The 20,607-nt window shown below is 42.9% G+C and overlaps 2 protein-coding genes across 2 annotated transcripts in view; one reads left to right on the forward strand and one right to left on the reverse strand.

Moving 5' to 3' along the window:
• Positions 1-257: 257 nt before the first annotated feature.
• doc2b (double C2-like domains, beta) overlaps positions 258-20,607 on the reverse strand; it is a 223,755-nt gene continuing 203,405 nt past the window's right edge. The window contains exons 6-9 of the mRNA XM_042008423.1: positions 14,255-14,412; positions 10,002-10,083; positions 7,441-7,537; positions 258-391 (exon numbers count right to left, since the gene is read on the reverse strand). Of these exons, the coding sequence (XP_041864357.1) occupies positions 258-391; positions 7,441-7,537; positions 10,002-10,083; positions 14,255-14,412 (471 nt within the window). The remainder of the gene's footprint in view (positions 392-7,440; positions 7,538-10,001; positions 10,084-14,254; positions 14,413-20,607) is intronic.
• LOC121654336 lies at positions 4,222-7,088 on the forward strand. The gene is made up of 4 exons (XM_042008424.1): positions 4,222-4,305; positions 6,119-6,286; positions 6,432-6,877; positions 6,949-7,088. The coding sequence occupies exons 1-4, from the start codon at positions 4,298-4,300 to the stop codon at positions 7,044-7,046; spliced, it is 720 nt and encodes a 239-aa protein (XP_041864358.1). The 5' UTR covers positions 4,222-4,297; the 3' UTR covers positions 7,047-7,088.

Consider the following 20,607-nt stretch of genomic DNA (forward strand, 5'->3'; position numbering starts at 1 on the left):
TAAGCCAGAAGCCGTGAATCTCCTGTTGTGTTTGTGGAAGATGTGAAACATAAGATTTAGATATTTTTAACTAAGCCCTGCTGACAGGAAATAAATTCCCAGAGAGAGGTGCCAGGTGTCACTGTGGCCAACATGAGGAAAGAAGAAGAAGATGCTGGGCAGAGGAGTTTGGGAAATGAAGGCGGGAGTCCTATCTGGTGCAACCAGGTGGGGTTGGATGAGTGGGGGTAACAATTTGGATGGTGGGATGTGGGTCTTCAGTCATTTAATGTGCCAGGTAATTCATTGGTCAGCGTGTGCCAGCGCTCTATTTTTTTGTCCTTGTTTTTGAGGCAGTCAAACCAGTGTTTGAGCCTCTCTCCATTTGCATTGATACCCAGAGATACACCACCTGAAAGAAAGAACACAAACAGGTTTGTTAGCACATATTTAATCAGCCAGTCACATGGCAGCAACTCAACACATCTAGTCATGCAGACATGGTGGTGACTGCTTGCTGAAGTTCAAACATAATGGTCTGAAAGAGAGAAAATATCCAGTGAACAGCAGTTGTCTGGACCAAAATGTCTTGTTGATGTCAGAGGAAAATTGGCAGACTGGTTGGAGATGATAGAAAGGCAACAGGAAGTCAAATCAGCACTGGTTCCAACCAAGGTCTGCAGAACAGCATCTCTGAACACACAACACGGCCAACCTTGAAGCAGATGGGCTACAGCAGCAGAAGACCACACCAGGTGCCTCCTGTCAGCTAAGAACAGGAAACTGAGGCTACAATTCACACACACTCACCAATACTGGACAATAGAAGATGGAGAAACATTGCTGGTCCGATGAGTCTCCATTTCAGCTCCACATTCAGATGCTATGCTCAGAATTTGGTGGAAACATCATGAAAACATGGATCCATCCTGCCTTGGATCAATGCTTCAGGCTGCTGCTGGTGTAATGGTGTGGGGGATATTTTTTTTTGGCCCACTTAGGGCTCCTTAGTACCAACGTGGCCTGATTTAACCACCACAGCCTACCTGAGTATTGTTGCTGACCACGTCCATCCCTTTATGACCACAGTGGATAATGCACCATGTCACAAAGCTCAGGTCTCTAAGGAAAGATTCCAACACCTTGTTGAATCTATAATATCCTCATATGAGTGTAAATGTAAGTAAAATAATCTTGAATATGTGTCAGCTGCTATATTAGAGCAACTACTACTAAAACCCTTAGGCCAGAAAAAGTCATTTACAGAAGCACCAGAACAAAGACGGATGTGTAAACACCAACACTTCATAAATGATGAGATCAGCACTTTGAAATAAGCAGTTATACACAGTAATTAATGGACAGGCTTTGGCTTTTTGACATAATCCTTTATGTAGACCAAAGAAATGTCTTGCTTGAGGGAAAAAAATGATTAAAAATGTATTAAGTTGTTTTTATTAATGACTAATGTGATATCTGGGGATATTTAGCACATGGGTAACTTATTACAAAGTGGAACTAAATTATTTATACGTCCCCCAACAAAAGGCACATGAACACAAGCACTGAAGGAAAAACATGTTCTGAATGAATAATGCTGAAATTTGTTGTTGCAGTATGTTTGCTCTGCTTTGTAGCCTGAGGCGTGCTGTAATGTATCCCGTGATTTAACTTAACTGGGATACAAGAGGTTGGTAGCTTAATTCCAGACCTTTGAAGCCCGAAGATATTTGTTCTTTAGTTTTTTAAAATAATAATAAAAAGAAAACAAACCAAAAACACTTAAAGAAACACAACTTTTTGTCTGATTTAGAGACAGTACTCGTCCTCTGAGACCAAACTGGTCTGACTTTTCCTGACAGGAGTCTTTTGCTGCTTGTTTAGGAAATTCTGTATCAGTGAAAACGTTTCTTTACCATTTGTCAGTAAACAAAGCTCATTTTTGGTCTCCCTTGTGGATAAAACAGATCATAAACTGCTCCCTTAGAACCCTTCTGTCATGGCCCATGCTCATTCCCACTCCCTGCTTCCTGCTGACCATATTTGGATCTCCAATCATCACAGCTATTAGGACGACGCAGCTGGAGGATATCAAGTCATCATTCTCATCGCCATATAAACCTCACCCGGACCTCCAGTCATCGCTGGATTATACTACTCATCGTGGTAACCAGTCGTGCACATGATCTATATCGTATTGTATCTGAACCGACCTAACTTGTACCCTCTCTTCCAAGAACCGTACCTGAACCTCGTCCACACCACGGAGAATCCTGTCTGCCCGCTCCAGCCCGTCCTTCCAGCAAACCCTGCATACTGCACAGCACAATTCTAATAAAGTGTCTCTGATCATTCTCCGAGCGCTCCTCTCTTTGGATCCATACACCCAATCCATGACAGAATAATCCAGCCAAACAATATGGATCCTACGGAGCAAGCCGCCAGGAAAGCCGAACCCGGAAGCGATCTGCATCATGCCGTGTCTGCACACGGGAATCTCCTTGGTCAACACTCGCAGGTACTCCGATCTCTAGGAGAAGGACAACACGCTTTGCAAAAACAATTAGACGACATCGCCAGATCTTTGTCAGCCCTGTTTAATCAACCTGCTCAGCTTTCAATCCCCGCAGCTCCTCAGCCTGTCCCCGAGCCGACTCCGCCCACTCCGGTGCGGGACGTACACATTCCGGATCCCAGACCGTTTTCCGGCGAGTTGGGGAAATGCAGAGGATTCCTTCTCCAGTGTACTCTTATCTTCGACCAGAAACCGCACACTTACTCCTCGGATCGCTCGAAGGTATCATATATAATTGGTCTGCTTACTTCCAGGGCACTTACATGGGCAGAGGCATACCTTGAGACCACGCCCCTCCACACGCTATCACTGCAGGCTTTCACAGCCGACTTATTAAAAGTTTTTGATGGTCCAGTTCGGGGCCGTGAGACGGCCAAGCGCCTGATGTCTATTCGTCAAGGGAACCAGAGTGTGGCTGAATTTTCGGTGGAGTTCAGGACGTTGGCTGCCGACTCTGGGTGGAACTCAGCTGCATTAATGGACCATTTTTTACATTGTTTAACAGATACCCTGAAGGACGAACTGGCAACTCTGGACCTTCCAGCTACTCTGGATTCCCTGATAGACCTAGCCACCCGTCTGGATAACCGCCTCCGGGAAAGGACCCGAGAACGCCGTAGTCCTCGCCCGGGTCTGTCTCATAGGTGGTTTCCTTCTTCTTCACCTGAACCATCTCCGGACTTCCTCCCTGTTTCGGCCGCCGAACCCATGCAGGTGGGTCGCACACACCTGACCCCGACGGAGAGGCAGAGACGGCTACAGGCAGGAGCGTGTCTGTATTGTGGTGAAGAGGGGCATTTCCGGGCTACCTGTCCTGTTCGGCCAAAAGACCAGGCCCGTCAGTTCAGGTCGGGATTCTGACGGGCCAGACCCAGACAAAGACCCAGATCCCGGCAACACTAACCTTTTCAGATCAATCCCTCACCATACAGGCCTTAATCGACTCAGGAGCAGAGGACAGTTTTCTGGACATCCGCCTGGCTGAGGAAGCCAAGATCCCTCAGGTACCGCTAGTTCAACCCATAACAGCCAAGGCCTTGGATGGTCGCACCCTTGCCCAGGTAACGCACACCACTGCACCCATAAAATTAAAACTCTCTGGAAACCACACTGAAGTAATAGAGTTCAAGTTGATTTCAGCCCCCGAATCCCCGCTGGTGCTCGGTCATCCCTGGTTGTCTCTCCACAACCCTCACATCAACTGGGCCTCCCGAACCATCATGGGTTGGAGTGAGGAATGTCACCAGTCCTGCCTTCGATCAGCCATACTCCCAGCCGACATAGACTCCAGCAAAGCAGAAGCCCCGGATCTGACCTCAGTCCCGACCGAGTACCATGACCTGGCCGAGGTATTTAGTAAACTCAAAGCGTCCTCTCTGCCTCCCCACAGGCCCTATGACTGCGCCATAGAGCTCCTGCCTGGTTCCCCGCTTCCAAACAGTAGGCTGTATAACATCTCCAGGCCAGAGCGGGAAACCATGGAGAAGTACATCCAGGAGTCTCTCGATGCCGGCATAATCCGACATTCCTCCTCCCCGTTGGCCGCTGGGTTTTTCTTTGTCACAAAAAAGGATAAAACCCTGCGTCCCTGCATCGATTACCGGGCCCTGAACAAGATCACCATACGTAACAAGTATCCTCTCCCCCTAATTGACTCCGCCTTTGAGGCGTTACTAGGTTCCACGATCTTCACCAAACTCGACCTCCGTAACGCCTATTATCTGGTCCGCGTAAGGGAAGGTGATGAGTGGAAGACCGCCTTCAAGACCCCTCTGGGTCATTTCGAATATCTAGTCATGCCCTTTGGCCTAACCAACGCCCCGGCAGTATTCCAAGCCCTAGTCAATGACGTGCTCCGGGACTTCCTCAACCGTTTTGTTTTCGTCTATCTCGATGACATTCTGATCTACTCACAGACCCAGTCCGAACACAAGAAGCACGTCCGTTTGGTTCTCCAGAGACTCCTCGAAAATAAACTGTATGTAAAGGCGGAGAAGTGTCAGTTTCACTCAGACACCGTCGGCTTCTTGGGCTACGTCTTCGCGAGCGGGCAGATGAAGGCAGACCAGGCAAAGGTTCAGGCGGTATTGGACTGGCCCACACCGGACTCTGTTAAATCTCTGCAGCGCTTCTTGGGTTTTGCAAATTTCTACCGCCGCTTCATTAAAAACTTCAGCCTGGTGGCAGCCCCCCTTACGAAACTGACTTCTCCCAAGACTCCGTTCCATTGGTCAGACAGTGCAAAGTCCGCTTTTCAGGACCTTAAGGCGCGTTTCGCCTCGGCTCCGTCCTCACTCAGCCAGACCCTTCCCGACAGTTCGTGGTCGAGGTGGACGCCTCTGATTCCGGGGTGGGGGCGGTACTATCCCAGCGCTCGGAACAGACGGGCGAATTACACCCATGTGCCTTCTTTTCCCGGCGCCTCACCCCAGCCGAACGCAACTATGACGTGGGGGAACGCGAGCTTCTGGCTGTTAAGTTTGCGCTGGAGGAGTGGCGCCACTGGCTGGAGGGAGCAGCTCAACCCTTCATCGTGTGGACGGATCACCGCAACCTTGAGTACATCCAGTCGGCCAAGCGGCTGAATTCCCGTCAGGCCAGGTGGGCTTTATTCTTCGGCCGATTTAACTTCTCTTTGACCTACAGGCCGGGATCCAAGAACGTCAAACCCGACGCCCTGTCACGCCAGTTCAGCTCCGGTGGCCCGTCCTCAGATCCAGACACCATCCTGCCTGCATCCTGTGTTGTGGCTGCCGTAACATGGGAGGTGGAGCAAAACGTCCGGGAAGCCCAGCGAGCGCATCCAGACCCAGGTACCGGTCCGCCTAACAGACTCTTTGTTCCTGACCAAGTCCGCTCTCAGGTTCTTCAATGGGGACATTCATCCCGGGTTGCCTGCCACTCTGGCCGCGCACGCACAGCGGTCCTCATCAGACGGCGGTTCTGGTGGCCAACCCTGGAAAAAGACGTCCGGGAGTTCGTGGCCGCTTGTCCTGTCTGTGCCCGGGGAAAGATGTCCTCCCAGGCTCCAGCGGGTCTCCTCCGGCCTCTCCCCATTCCCGGACGACCCTGGTCCCACATAGCACTGGATTTCGTTACCGGCCTCCCTCCGTCCCGAGGTAACACTACCATCTTGACCATCACTGACCGCTTTTCCAAAGCAGCTCATTTCGTGGCGCTGCCCAAATTGCCCACTGCTTTGGAAACCGCGGACCTCATGTCTGTTCATGTCTTCCGTCTCCATGGCATCCCTGTGGACATCGTTTCTGACCGAGGGCCCCAGTTCGTGTCACGGGTCTGGAAGGCGTTCTGCTCTGAGCTTGGGGCGACCGTCAGCCTGAGTTCGGGGTTCCACCCTCAGACCAACGGTCAAGCAGAACGCCTTAACCAAGAGTTGGAGTCCGCCCTGCGCTGCGTGGCAGCCGACGACCCCTCCGCCTGGAGCAGCCACCTGTGCTGGGTGGAGTATGCCCACAATTCACATGTCTCCTCCGCCACGGGTCTCTCCCCTTTCGAGGCCTCCCTGGGGTATCAACCACCTCTCTTCCCGGACCAGGAGGCTGAGCTCGCTGTTCCCTCCGTCCAGCATCACCTGGGTCGATGTCGCCGGCTGTGGCGGGCTACCAGGGCAGCCCTGGTGCGGACCTCGGTCAGGAACCGCCGGGGTGCGGATAGGCGCAGGATCCCCGCACCTCCGTACCGTGTTGGGCAGCGGGTCTGGCTGTCCTCCAGGTACGTGCCCCTACACACGGACTCACGCAAGCTGTCTCCCCGGTTCCTCGGTCCCTTTGAAGTCCTGGAGGTACGGGGCCCTGTGGTCGTGAAGCTGCGGCTGCCGCGCTCCATGCGCATCCACCCTGTTTTCCATGTCTCCCAGCTCAAGCCGGTCTCCTTCAGTCCATTGGTCCCTCCTTCCAGGCCCCCTCCTCCCGCCCGGGTCATTGACGGTGATCCGGCCTTTTCCGTCCGTCGCCTCCTGGATGTCCGCCGCCGGGGTCGTGGTCTGCAGTACCTTGTGGACTGGGAGGGCTATGGCCCGGAGGAGCGGTCTTGGGTCCCTCGCTCTTTCATCCTGGATGCTGACCTCATCCGGGATTTTCGTCGCCGTCAGGCTGCTGGGTCGCCCGGGGGCTCCCCTTGAGGGGGGGGCACTGTCATGGCCCATGCTCATTCCCACTCCCTGCTTCCTGCTGACCATATTTGGATCTCCAATCATCACAGCTATTAGGACGACGCAGCTGGAGGATATCAAGTCATCATTCTCATCGCCATATAAACCTCACCCGGACCTCCAGTCATCGCTGGATTATACTACTCATCGTGGTAACCAGTCGTGCACATGATCTATATCGTATTGTATCTGAACCGACCTAACTTGTACCCTCTCTTCCAAGAACCGTACCTGAACCTCGTCCACACCACGGAGAATCCTGTCTGCCCGCTCCAGCCCGTCCTTCCAGCAAACCCTGCATACTGCACAGCACAATTCTAATAAAGTGTCTCTGATCATTCTCCGAGCGCTCCTCTCTTTGGATCCATACACCCAATCCATGACACCTTCAAGCTATATGTTACATATATATATATGTCAAAGAGAGTTTTGAATGGGATAAAAAGCTTGCTGAATGTAGAAGAGGCGCTTTAAAATGGGTTACAACATCACAGATTAAACTGGCATGAAAACGTGATGGCAGGCTGGCTTAGTGCTTGTTTGCATCTCAGCCTCCAGGCTTAGCGAGGGCTGAGCAGATGGCAGACTCAGCTGGACAGAAAGCCAGATGTGCTGCTGATGCTGCTGAAAGCAGTACAGCCAATTCACCTCCTTGTCCCACAGCATCGTCTTTAACGAAGGGAGAGCTGGTGTGGTGCGGCCCAACTGAGCTTACCTATGAAATCATTTGACTTTCCGATGTCGTAGTCCCATACTGTCACCTCCAGCGTCTTTTTGGTGAGGTCTGCGTATTTTATGTCATAACAGAATTCCTACAGGAAACAAACAGGAGGAAATAAAAATGCAGTTAAGTATGATTGCATGTGTATATATACATAATCTTTTCATATTTACAGATTGTGAACTTAGGCTCTGCTTTAGCATCTTAACAACAACACACTGCTCTGGGTAGGTCAAGAAAGTACTGGCCACTGTCTTCAAATAAAAAAAAAAGAAAAGTAGAAACAGCTTATTTATTCCTTACATGAATTTTAAAAACACCACAATGTTATTCTGCACTTCTGTCAAGTTCAATCAAGGTTTCAGCTCCACCTTTAATCAAAGCCTTGATGTGGGGGATGACCCCGTTGCATGTCTCTGACAGAAAGGCCAAGAGGTGGTGGAAGAATGTGGGTGCCAAAAATGTCAAAGGAAATGTCAAGGTGCTGGCTCGGAAGAGTGTTTGGCCAGGGATGTTCACTTGTATACAGGTGGATAGTTCTGGGTATGATAAGACTCGGCCTATAAAACAGACAAATCTATGGTACCCAGAGAGACAAGACACTCCTTCATTTCATTATTTTGAAGTGCATGAGTTTATTTTTCACCATCAGTGCCAAATATGGGTCAACAAACAGCTTCTTATTTGTACATTCAGCAGATGAGGTGACTCATAATCACACGGAGGACTTTAAATTAACAACAGCCAGCCTGCTAAATGCAGATTTAAATTCAATTTGTCAGAAATAAAAAATACATCTGCGCGAGTTTGGCAGCTGATGAATGAAGCTAATCCCTATATTTCCCATCAACACTATTCCAGGATCATACGTTGTATCATACATCTGTTGGCAGCATTCTTGTGCATGGTGTTGATTAGGTGCTCCTTCTAGATGAGAATATAAAATCCTTCATTGTCACTGCAATTCTGACTGGTGGCTCATCAGGTTTATTAACCTGGTAACTACAGGAAACACCTTAAAATCAATGATGAGCTTGGTAATATATTAATTTGGAGCCAGCTGTAAATCTTAAACTATCACTGTAATAATCAAACTGAAGCTGTATAAGCTGACTTCAGGTCAGTAAGGGGCGCATTAAGCTGTACAGGTCTTTGGGATCTGAACAACGTGACCACGGGTTGGTGGTCCTGCATCTATGTACCACTGTGTGTCCCATTGTTCAGCTCTGGATAGTAGGACAGTCAACACAACAGCATCAGTTTAAAGGTGCATCATGCAACAAAATCAAAGATCAATGGCAGAAAAATGTAACGTTATTAAAAACTGTGTTTGTATTGGTATCTAAATACTAAAGTAACTGTTATGTTTTTATTCTCTTAGAATGAGCCGTTTATATCTATTTTCCGTGGGTCCACATACATGGCGGCTGATATAATTATTACTACAGTGTCTTTGAATGGACAAACAACTATGTGTGAAGTTTTAAAACTGCAGTAGTGGCTTTGTTCGATAGGAGCTAGAGCACCGTTTAGGATCAGTGGTGGATCACTGATTCTCTAAATTTCTTAGTGATATTATACACTGTATATGGTGGGATCTTTAAAGTCTTCATAGGTTTACATTTTTCTGAAATTGTTCCACAGTTTTTAGAACCAGTTTGTCTCAAATTGGTGAACCTCTGTCCATCTTTACATCTGAGAGACTCTGCCTCTCTGAAATATACCCAGTCATGTTATTGACCTGTTCCTAATAAACCTAATTAATTGTCAAATGTTCCTCAAGCTTTATTTTAATTTGTACCAGTTACTTTTCGGCCTTTTATCGCTCCTGTTCCACCTTTTTACAGACGCGTTGCTACCATCAGATTCACTATCAGCTCATATTTTCCATTAAATAGTGAAATGTCTCAGTTTCATCATCTAATATGTTATTTATCTTCTACTGAGAATAAAATATGGGTTGATGAGATTTTTATTTACGTTTTACACAGCGTCCCAACATTTTTTGGACCCGGCTCATGTAAAACAAACCATCTGCAAAGATGCTAAAACTTTGCAGATACTCGGTGCAAAACTTTAAAGAAGTGGTTCTGCTTCAAACTGGGGAAATATGTGGACTGGTTGTAATGGTTATAGACCCAGAATTGGTCATCATTTACATTATAATTAACACAGCGTCTAATCTAAAACAGCATCATGTTCCTGCTGGACAAAGCCGATTGTAACTTCTATTTATTCTATGAAGCAATAACGTTTTCATCCCCCAAAAATAAAATATTAAAGACATTTCCAGTTTCTCTTCAGTAACATTTGGCTGAGCAGGACATATTCCATCTAGATATGGAGACTGCTTTGGCTCTGCTGCTCTTTCAGAAAAATCACCTCATGGTGAAGTAAGAAAAATGTGTTTGTTTTCAGCCTGACAGCCGTGCCCTCTCTGCAGGTTCTGGGGTTATCCAGGGTGCTCACCAAATAAAAGCAGCAAAATAAATAAAGCAGCAGAATAAAATGGAACTGGAGCTGTACAGTTCTACAGCAGAAGCTGTGGTTTATACCTCATTGAACTCAGGATTGAGTGTCTTCTTTTTCACAGCAGTCTTGTGCTTTGACTTTTTGTTCTCATCGGGCTTCAGATACCTGTAGGAAGGAGGCGGAACAGGGAGGAAGGGGGGAGAGGGATTTAATACAGCCTGACTTACATCCGTCTGAGAATAAAACAACGTGAACAGCATGCAAATGAATCATTCTGTATGTTTCTAAACTGCTATATTGTTCTGTCCTCCAGGGGGTGCTGTGGTACTGCCCTGGGTTTCACCACCAGACATGAACACATTATACAGACTAATTACAACATCCTTTGACTTTAAGAGGATTTTAATTAATACAGAAACAGTGACATACAGATATATTTGCTCAAATGTCATATCATCTCATCTCATGGTCCAGGTTTTATCTGCAACTGAAGACTTACCTTTTTAATAAAGCTTTTAATTAATTATCTTAGAGAGGTTTTGACTGGAAGTTATTTATACTTCATGGTAGATTTGACTTCATCTGTGGGCCTAATAGTGTGGAAACTCTTTTACTTTATTCTGCCCTTTCATATGGGACAGGCAAGTTAATCTGTAAGTAAAATACAATATATCAAAGGACTGTAGAAACAGCAGCAGTCTAAAACAGTTTAAGTTCAAAAACAAACAAAGTGTGTTGTTTGTTCAAACACCAGGAGCCAGAATGTGTGTGTGCTCATTTTAATTTACTGAGGTGTTGCTGGAGCTCTTAAAAAAAAGAAATGCAACACTGTGTTAATAAGCACCATCTGTTTGCATGGACTGCAGTCAGTGAGTCAGTGGTGAAAGCAGATTCTTGCTGCCACCGTTGCTCTGGGTGCAGGGATGTGTGTTTACGAATGTACCGCTAATATGTGTATGCGTGTGAAGGTTAGGCATTTCCTTCTGTTCTGTCTCCATAAATTATGCAAAAGGCAGGTTGAACGTATCTCAAACCCTGAGCATGAGGTGATGCAGTTTTGTAAGTCTCGTCTTTTTGAAAGTGGACATTTTCTGTTGTTCCTTGTGATGTGGTGGATTTCTCTGCAGTTACAGTAGCTCATTACATCCCTCTTCTTTTTTATTCTGCTCGATGGACCCACATGGGCTGAAATTCCCCAAAACAACCCAGAGACGACAGAGAGAATTAGTGAGTTATTGCTTACCAACTTGTCCCACGAGGGAGTGAGAGATGAAATTGTTATTGATGAGAATATTGCAGTGAAGCTAATTGGACCACTGACATAGGATGCAAAATCACTCTATTGTGCAACATAATCATCTTAACTGTAATTTTATTGAGTGCATTTTCATAATTTGGCTGCAGAAACATACAACAGAAACATGTGTGTTCTTAAGTTATGCAGCCCTTTACGTCTAACCTTGGCAAGATGCATTCGTCATTGACTGAAAAACCATTAAGGAGGGCATTTACTCATTTCTCATGACCACCTCGTTGACTAATGCATGTCTTGAGACGCCACATGCATTTTAAGGACATGCCTGTCATTAAACACCCAATACAGGAACCACTAACTGTCCAGGTGACAGCAGCGACTGTTTGTAGACGTAGTCTTGCCGTGTAGCGCCGTTTATCTGCCGGCAGATGCATTTCCTGTGTTCCCGCTCACACCACTCACTCAGTCAATCTATTATAATCTGCACTGTGTCCTTCAAGCTTGACGGAGATTTTCTCAACCTCAGACTGTTGGAAAATTGTTGCCAGCCCCTCTCTTCTGAAACGCTTTTGTTCTCAGGGTGTGCACAGCAGAGTTGGAAATTAATTGCACTTTCATTGCTCAGCCAGATGAAAGACTTAGGAAATGTTCAGGTGTGATAAATAGGACTTCCTTCAAATTACAGTCCTGTGGATGGCCTCTTGTGCAGTGTCTTTCATGCAGCTGATTATCACAGGTAATTTTCTGCTATGACATCAGCTCTGCCAGATAATCCATTCAGGTACATTGTCTTGTAGAACCACTAAAAATAGCATCATACAAGCGTTTGGTGTTTGGAAGAGAAATTAAATGAACCCATCTCATCGTGAATCTTTAAATGTATAAATCTGTTTGTTTTATTATGTACATGCCAGTTTTTGGAAGGCTTGTTGAAGGTAAGTGGACCGATGATATTTTGTCTGAAAGAAGTGAAATATCTGCCCAGTTTACCATGAAATTTGGCATCAGTATTTACGCAGCCCTGGACGGGCTGTTAACGATACTGGTGACTCTCTGAACCTTCTTCTGGTGAAGTCATTGGCTGACACCCATGAAGTTGGTACATTATGTATTCACCACAAAATAGATTTTTAAATAAAGATTAGTTCAGGGCAAATCAAAATGTGAAAGCTGGAATCACACGTGAAAACATATTGAAATGTTATATTTGCAGTTATTTCCTTCACATTCAGACACTTTTCTAAAAGTTAGTGGAAAACAGGAAACATTAGAAAATCAGTTACTGAAAGATAAAATCCAGACGTCACCACTGCTCACTGGATTTTTTCTCTTCTTCAGACCATTCTCTGTAAACCCTAGAGGTGGTTTTATGTGAAAATCCTAGTAAATACTCAGAACAACAACCATGCCACATTCAAAGTCACTTAAATCCTATTTCTTCCTCATTCTGATGCTCAGTTTGAACTTCAGCAAGTCGTCTTCATCACGTCTGCATGACTAGATGAATAAGGCAGCTAAGTGCTGACATAGAAAACGTACCTTTTTAGTAAAGCTTTTAACTAAATTTCTTTACTGTATTATTTCCAAGTCTTTAATAACATTTTCTCCCATTCTATTTTCTAGAGTCCTGTTTTATCTTGTTTTTTTTATTTTATTTGAGTTTTAATCTTATTTTATTTATTTATCTGTTTTGTTTTTATTCTTTTGTCAGCTTAACACCTGATATTTAAATTTCCAGTGGTTTAATTTCCCAGTATGATTGGTGAGGCTTAAGAACATCATTTTATGTACATATATGTGCGTATTGAGCAATAAGAATTGCATTTCAGCACTCACACTCAGAGATCTAGTTGATTTTAAAATAATACAATGATGATGTGGGAGCCATGTTTGTAAATGAGAACTGGTTCTCAAACATTTTTTTACCTGGTTAAATAAAGGTTAAATAAAATAAAAATAAAAAATGTGGGAGCCATGTCATCTGCTGGTGTTGGTCCACTGGGCTTTATTAAGTCCAAAGTCAACACAGCATCTACCAGGAGATTTTAGAGCACTTCATGCTTCCTTCAGCAGAAAAGCTTTTTGGAGATGATAACCTTATTTTCCAGCAGGATTTGGCACCTGCACACACTGCTAAAAGAACCAGAACCTGGTTCAATGACTAAGGGATTACTGTGCTGGATTGGCCTGCAAACTCTCCTGACCTGAACCCTGTAGAAAATCTGTGAGGCTCAAACCAGGTACTGAGTTCATATGCATGACTATACTCTTCAGATGGTCAACACATCTGGATTCAATATGTTTGTTTTAATTGATTTCATGTAATATTTTAATTTTCTGAGATTTAGATTTTTGGGTTTTCATCATCAAAATGATAACAAATAAATGCCTAAAATATCTCAATTTGCATGTAATGAGTTTATATAATATATTAGTTTCCCCTTTTAAGTTGAATTACTGAAATAAAATAAGTTTTGTGCAATATAATTTTGTAGTTTCATGTGTGTGTGTGTGTGTGTGTGTGTGTGTGTGTGGGTGCACATTTGTGACTTATTGATTTGTGGTCTGGGGAATTTGATGGGTTAAGATGTTGTTTTTAATATAAAGCACTTTGTGTTGCAATGTTGCATAAAAAAGTGTTTTATAAATACAGTTTGATTGATTGATGGAGTTGCTGTCATGTGACTGATTAAATACTTGTAAAAAGTGAAGCGGATAAAGCTGATGGTGAGTCTTGTGCAATGTGTCTGCGTGTCCTCTGTATTGAGGAGGTTAAAATTTGCTTGTAAACTAACAAAATGTTACTGCAAATTTGTACGAATTTTGCTGTAAGTCAGCAAATGCTGAACCAATATTCATGAAAAAAGTGTTATAAATGTGACATGATGCTTGTTTGTTCTGTTGGTCAAATTCATTTAAAGCAGGATGATCTGTGTTCTACACACACTTTTCTTCTCAATGTTTCTGCGAGTTTCTACATCCTGGACTAAAACTATTGTATAACTTGTTAAATACGTTGTTAATCACCCTGGAAAATGACTTCCAGACCCAGGGTCTGGTCCAGTGTGTCTGCATACTCACGTTTTGACATAGGGGTCGGAGAAGCCGTTGGCGTCCATGGCAGCGAGGTGAGCACAGCGTATGATGCCCACGACCAGGCAAGACTTCTGCGTGTTGTATTTGAGAGAAATCATGATGCGTCCACGTTCCTCCAGAGACTTATCCTCTGTCTTGTTGACCTGAAGGGTGAAAATGACCAGATTCAGGATTCATAACCAGAATTTTCTACAAACAAGTGACTGCCTGTTGGGGTGGTCGACAGAGTAAAGTATTTATTTATTCATTATTTTTTTCTTTATTTATATTTTATGTTAATTTACTACTCACTTTTATTTATTTTTTTTTATTTTAACTTCTTCTGCTAATCTAAGACGAAGTTAATTATTAAAGATGCACTACAGAGCCTTCGGCTTCCATCTTGCATCCTCTCTGTACAGTGAGACCTCTTTTTTTAACCTTCCCCTGTCCAGCACAGTAGCCACAGAATGATGGTCTGGCTGCTGTGTTGTGCCAAACAAATTTGCTTTGCCAAGAGGAGCTTTGTGGGTATAAGACTTCTCTTGATAATCTGATTTTTTAAAATGATCTATTAATCAGATTTAGTTTTTTAAAATAAATATTTATATATTTATTATTATTTATATTATTTTGAATTAAGGAATTTACATAATCTTGCTGTACCTGAGCCGAGAAAAAAGGAGAATAGTGAAGAGAAGTAAAAAAGTTAAGCAGAAAAAAGAAAGAGAAGAAAAAGAAACAGTAGATAGAAGCAACAATCCTTCAATCCAACCTGACACCAGACAACCAACTGCTATACCTGTACAGAAACACATCAAAGAATTTCCTACGGCTTTTACAGGTAAACTAAGCTGACAGACATCAGGAGCTCCTAAAAAAATAACAAAAGCAATAACAACAAAAAACCAAAAACAAACTTGTATCACAATAACAACCAAAGTACCATAAACACACACAAGAAAACCCAATGGACAACTAAGTGACTGTGTCAGCATGCAGAGGGTGAAGAATGGGGAGACCACGCCTTGGGAACCAGGGCACCATCAACCACTCCCCCAAAAGTTGTGTGTTGTGTTTACTGTGTTTTGATGACTAATTTATATTTAAGGTGAGTCGCCACAGGGTGGAGTCCAGAGGGAAGCGAACTTCACTCTAGAAGGTGAGCTGCTGGTAGCAGTAAGCACCCCTGTCCTCTGGGAGGGCCCCTAGGGCAGGAGACAGGAGCTTTAGGAGTACAGCACTTTGTTTTAGCTGTGGTTGTTTTAAAGGGCTTTACAAATAAAGTTGAGTTGAGTATTTCAGATAAACAGAAGGTGCTGCAGCAGAGAATATGATTAGAAAAAAATTATTCTTATTTGAAGCATTTGACCCTTATTCTAGTAGAGCTCCAGACTGAATCTGTAGACTTGTAAGTTTGCATTAGATGGGCTCTTTAAGCATTTTGTGACTCAGGGTTAGTGTTGTAATTGCAATCTTGACGGCTGTGAGTCTTCAGTATCAGCCAATCACTGACTGGCTGATTAATGCCATTTCCACTGTAGATGATGAGTTAATGGCCTCATCAAAATTAATTGGCCGTGTTCTTAGAGACAAGAAAAACATCCAAACCGACACGTGACCCGATAATTGTGCACCTGTTTTCATTGAATAATTTAAATGGGGGTGTCATCTCAAAATGGCTGCAACTTTAGTCATGCCACATAACCCCAATTCTACTGACAGTGCTGACTTTTGTCTCAGATGCACGCTACTTCACAAGTTTACATGTGGCAGATTGAAAAGCGATGAGATGTGTCAAAGACAGCTGAAAACTTTCACTTTTTCTTTTCAGTGGCAATAAAAAAAAGGCATAAAAACCCACAAAACACACATTTAGGGTGAACTTCCCAATATCTTGGAAGAAAGCAGCAAAATGCTCCTTTGGCTGCTAAACATGAATTTGTTTGCAGCAGTGGACGAGAAAAGAGGCTTCTCTGTGTTTATAGAAACACTAAAACTTAACCTCAGAATCGCTGAAATTAAAGCAAATAATACAATTAATGAAAAAAGAAATGGCTCACTCATTATGCTTTGTGTGAGTGATGCAAGTGAATTATGCTTTGCAACTACATTTGTCATAAACTCGTGATTTTAGCCCAAAATGATTATATCATGATACGTTTGTGGACTTGAAGGACTGGAACAAAAGCCTGAGCACAAAAAGTAAGGACATTTGTCTTTGGTGGATTATTTCTCACCTTTAATGACACCAACTTGTGTTGTATTATTGGAAAGCCTGATTAGTCACGTTATGATGAGGTAGAATTTCTATGGATCATATTTTAGGAATGAGCAACACAACTAAACATGTGGGTAGCGCACACCAGGACTCAGGGGGATGTTGAAACTCAAAATTATATTCAAAATAACTAAAGGCACTGAACCAGCAGAATGAACCAATCACTAGTCTTAAAACAAATAAATATTGGTGAGAAGAAAGCACTTAATGACGACCAGGACTGGCTAGGTGAGGAACCTGGAGTTTTTAAACTAAGAGATAACACTCATAAAACATGGAAACCCCAATCTGAACTTAAGAAAGTTCGACAGAAAACCAGATTAAGGGAGAGAAACACAACTAGAAACAGAAACCTAACAAGAACTAAACTCTGCAGAACCAATAGTTCTTGTTTTTCTCAGCACCTAAAGCAAAAGCCCTTTATAGTAATGAAGAACATGGCCTATAAAATCTCTGATATGAACTTCCCACTTCTAGTTACCATGCAAAAGCTACCTCCATATCGCGCTTGGTAATGTGACATCACACTGCATCGTGGAATTTGCAGATACGCTGGCAAACAGAGCGTAGCGAATGGTGTAGTAACAGCTGGTTTGAGGTGTGTTTTTTTCAAGTAAATTTCCGTTCTCATTACTCTAATGGCAAACCATTGAGATAGGGCATTGTTTTTTATTTTTCCAACCTGGAAACAAAAACTCAGTGCCCACATTTAAGATAAGATGAGATGAGATGAGATGAGATGAGATGAGATGAGATGAGATGAGATACGATACGATACGATAAGATAAGATAAGCTACTATTTCAACAAGTACACTTATTTGCTCGAGGCATTTTCACAGTGGAAAGTCAGCATTAATTGTAAGCATAAAAGGCAGGAGAGCACAGACCAACCGATCATATCAAGTTAAGAATCACTTATTTTACATTTTCTATGCCACGACTCTACTTTTTATTTAGAATGAAGGGAGGCCATAAAGTATGAAAATAAATGACGTGATTAAATTGAAATGAAGGAGAGTGGACAGTGGTAAGTGTCATAATGTGAATAATGTTGCTTAGAAACTGCTGGAGGTGTAAAAGAAAAAATAGAAACTGTAAACTGTTAGCAAGTTTCTTATTTCAGTTAAAGGTAAAGTTTTGCTGCTGCCTTAGAATAGCAAAGAATAACAGTTGTTTTTGCTGTTATTATAGGTTGAAATAGCATTTTACACTTTGTAAACGCAGTTGAAAAATCTGTCTTTCTATCCATACATCCAATGGTTCCAACTTGATCCTCAATGTTGTTTTTTATTTCAAACACCCCTCTCCCCCAATAAAGATGCATCTGTTCCTTTAAAAACATTCATAACTTCACAACAAAAATTATTTGAACACACTAAGAAGGAAGAAACTGCACATAAAGATCCCGACAACAGCCTTTTTATTGTTCGTGGGAAGCATTGCTCAACAATGTGCTCTGCTGGGTCCGCAGCAGGATACTAATCAGAAATCTCCAGGGAATTGACGCTCCACATGAATCACAGATGACTTTTACAAGACGTCTCCCTGGACTTGTGGAGTTGGCATCCATTTCATCCGCGATGCCAACATGAGTTTACTCCCACATCCGTTCTGCTTCTCTCATCTCCTACAAACTTTCTGTGTTCAGGATGTCCCACTGTGGCCTCTGTGCATGTCTCATACAGGAAACACTGGGATGGAGAGTCTGTGAAACACTCTACTGGAACAAAACAGCAGAACACCAGTGATATTGAAATTTCTAGTTGTGGAAACCAAAAATTGATTTCAGAAGAATTTCTCTTTAACTCTACAAATCCTTCAGTCACATTTCTGCAACACTACAGTGTGAAAAAAATGTTTGAACTGCCATCATTTGTCTAAAAGTATGTTCACAAGTCCATAAATCCATAAATGTCTTTTACTTTTGCAGCACCTTTCTATGTGAGGTGTAGAAAACTGATAGAAACCAATGCTGCCTGTTTGGATACTGCTCACAATGATGTAGAGACACGAGGCAGCAATGTTTTAAACTACTGAAAAAAAAAGAAGAAATATTTGGTCCCACCTGCTCAATCACACATTACTACGCCAGGGTGGAGGTTATTTTACATTTGTTTGTCTGTCTTTTAGCAACATAACTCCAAGAGTTATGGACAGATTTTGATTAAATTATCAGGAAATTTCAGAAATTGAATAAGGAACAAGTAGTTGGATTTTGGGGGTGATCCGGATCCAGGAATTTTTTAAGAATTCTTTACCATTGGGAGATAGGGATCATTTTGTCATTACAGCTTCTAACTCATCAGATAATGCCCTGAATCACTGGCAAAAAAAAAAAACAAAACAAAAAAAAAAAAAAACACACACACACACACACACACACACACACACACACACACACACACACACAAAAAAAGACTATAACACCATGGTAGATGTTATGATCCAACATTGTTTGACCCAGATCATGTTGATATTTGGATCTGGTGATCCAGAAAATTCAAAATAGGCGGGCTGTTGGGCCTTTTGGGATTTTTCTTAGGTGAGTGACCCTATGGCTTGGTGGAGGTCTGGGCTCTCTGAGTGCTTTTAGATGTATATGTATTTCATAGAGTACAAATCTATTGACATAAGTCTCCCATTAAAATAATGTCAAATGGGAACAAATAGTCTTATTTCATTAATCAATTGATTTTCATTATAAGCAGAGCTTGTACTTTAGTGTATTCATTGTTGCAAGAAAGCATTTCATGCAGATAACCGGCTGTAAATTGCATGTTTGAATGCGCAGCTACGGGGAAAATCTTAACCTAATACCATGTTTTCTTGTGATCACATGTGGAAAAAGCACTAATCATTCTGACTCCACATTTCATTAGCCATGTTTAGATGAGAGTATTATTGTAAATACCAATCAACATTGAGAAAAGGGTCCTCTGGCTGTCCCAACTGACCTTCATTTGTGTTTGTGGAAGACAAAAAAAAAAAAGTTTGCAACTCCTAAAGCATTTTTCTCTTACTTTAAATGTACTGATGCGCAAATGTGACTTTTCCACTGTCACATGTGCTGAGTTGCTTTGCACAAATAATACATTAATTTAAACAAAGAGGCTGAAAGGAATTCAAGAATATAAGGACTGAAAGCGAGGGAGGAAGTACAAACATCTGGCTGTCTGTCTGGATGAAAACAAGGTCTGTGTAATCCACAAATAATGACATCCTCACTTCACTGTCTCCTTTAATATTTCACACTTATAGATCTGACAAGGACCTTTTCACCAACAACTGATGTTTTTATGTAAAAATAAACAACATGCACCAGAAAATGCATCCTAATGAGCTCCTGATTTCCATCTAACATTCCTAATCAGTCAGTTTACAGCATCTGACTTTCCTCTGCTCTTCATAGACAAAGGTCTGTGCTCTGTTTCATCTCCTTTAATGAGTGCCCTCATCCACTTTCCAAATAATCTACTCAAACATAAAATCACTCTACATAAGCAAACCCGCTGCAGTGCACAACTGTTTACTTAACATTTCCCTGTAACTTCTACCATGGCCTGGAGGGGAACTCTACTACAGTCAGCTAGAGGATGTCCATTACTTGAATTTAATGCACAACATAAGAGGACATCTACGATGTGACCATTTCAACATAATTCTGAATGAAAGTAGCTGCAGTGCTGAACAGTGCAGTGAAATATACAGTATGTCTCCTTCTGTGATAGCTTCAGTGTTTTCAGAACTCTACAGAATGGTAACAAAACAGCACACATGCACCCAACAAAATGATATGCCAGGTTTATTGACTGGTTCCTGCAACCATATGGTCTCTCAGAGGTTACCAGGGAAACAGAAGTATAACCAGCACAAGGGTCTGTTATTATTCCACCATAAACAGGAGTTTCTTTTTTTTTTTTTTTTGTTGACTGGCTCACATTTTATTGACAGTACTTTAAAAAACAGAGAAACAGAAGCGCATAGTTCAGGGTATGGGTGCAGCAGGAAGCTGGGCCAAAATACATATTTTAACACCTATCAGAGCAAGAGAAGAGGCTGAGTCGTTCTGGGAACTAG

The sequence above is a fragment of the Melanotaenia boesemani genome, chromosome 15, assembly GCF_017639745.1.
Source record: "Melanotaenia boesemani isolate fMelBoe1 chromosome 15, fMelBoe1.pri, whole genome shotgun sequence".
NCBI classification, from domain to species: domain Eukaryota; kingdom Metazoa; phylum Chordata; class Actinopteri; order Atheriniformes; family Melanotaeniidae; genus Melanotaenia; species Melanotaenia boesemani.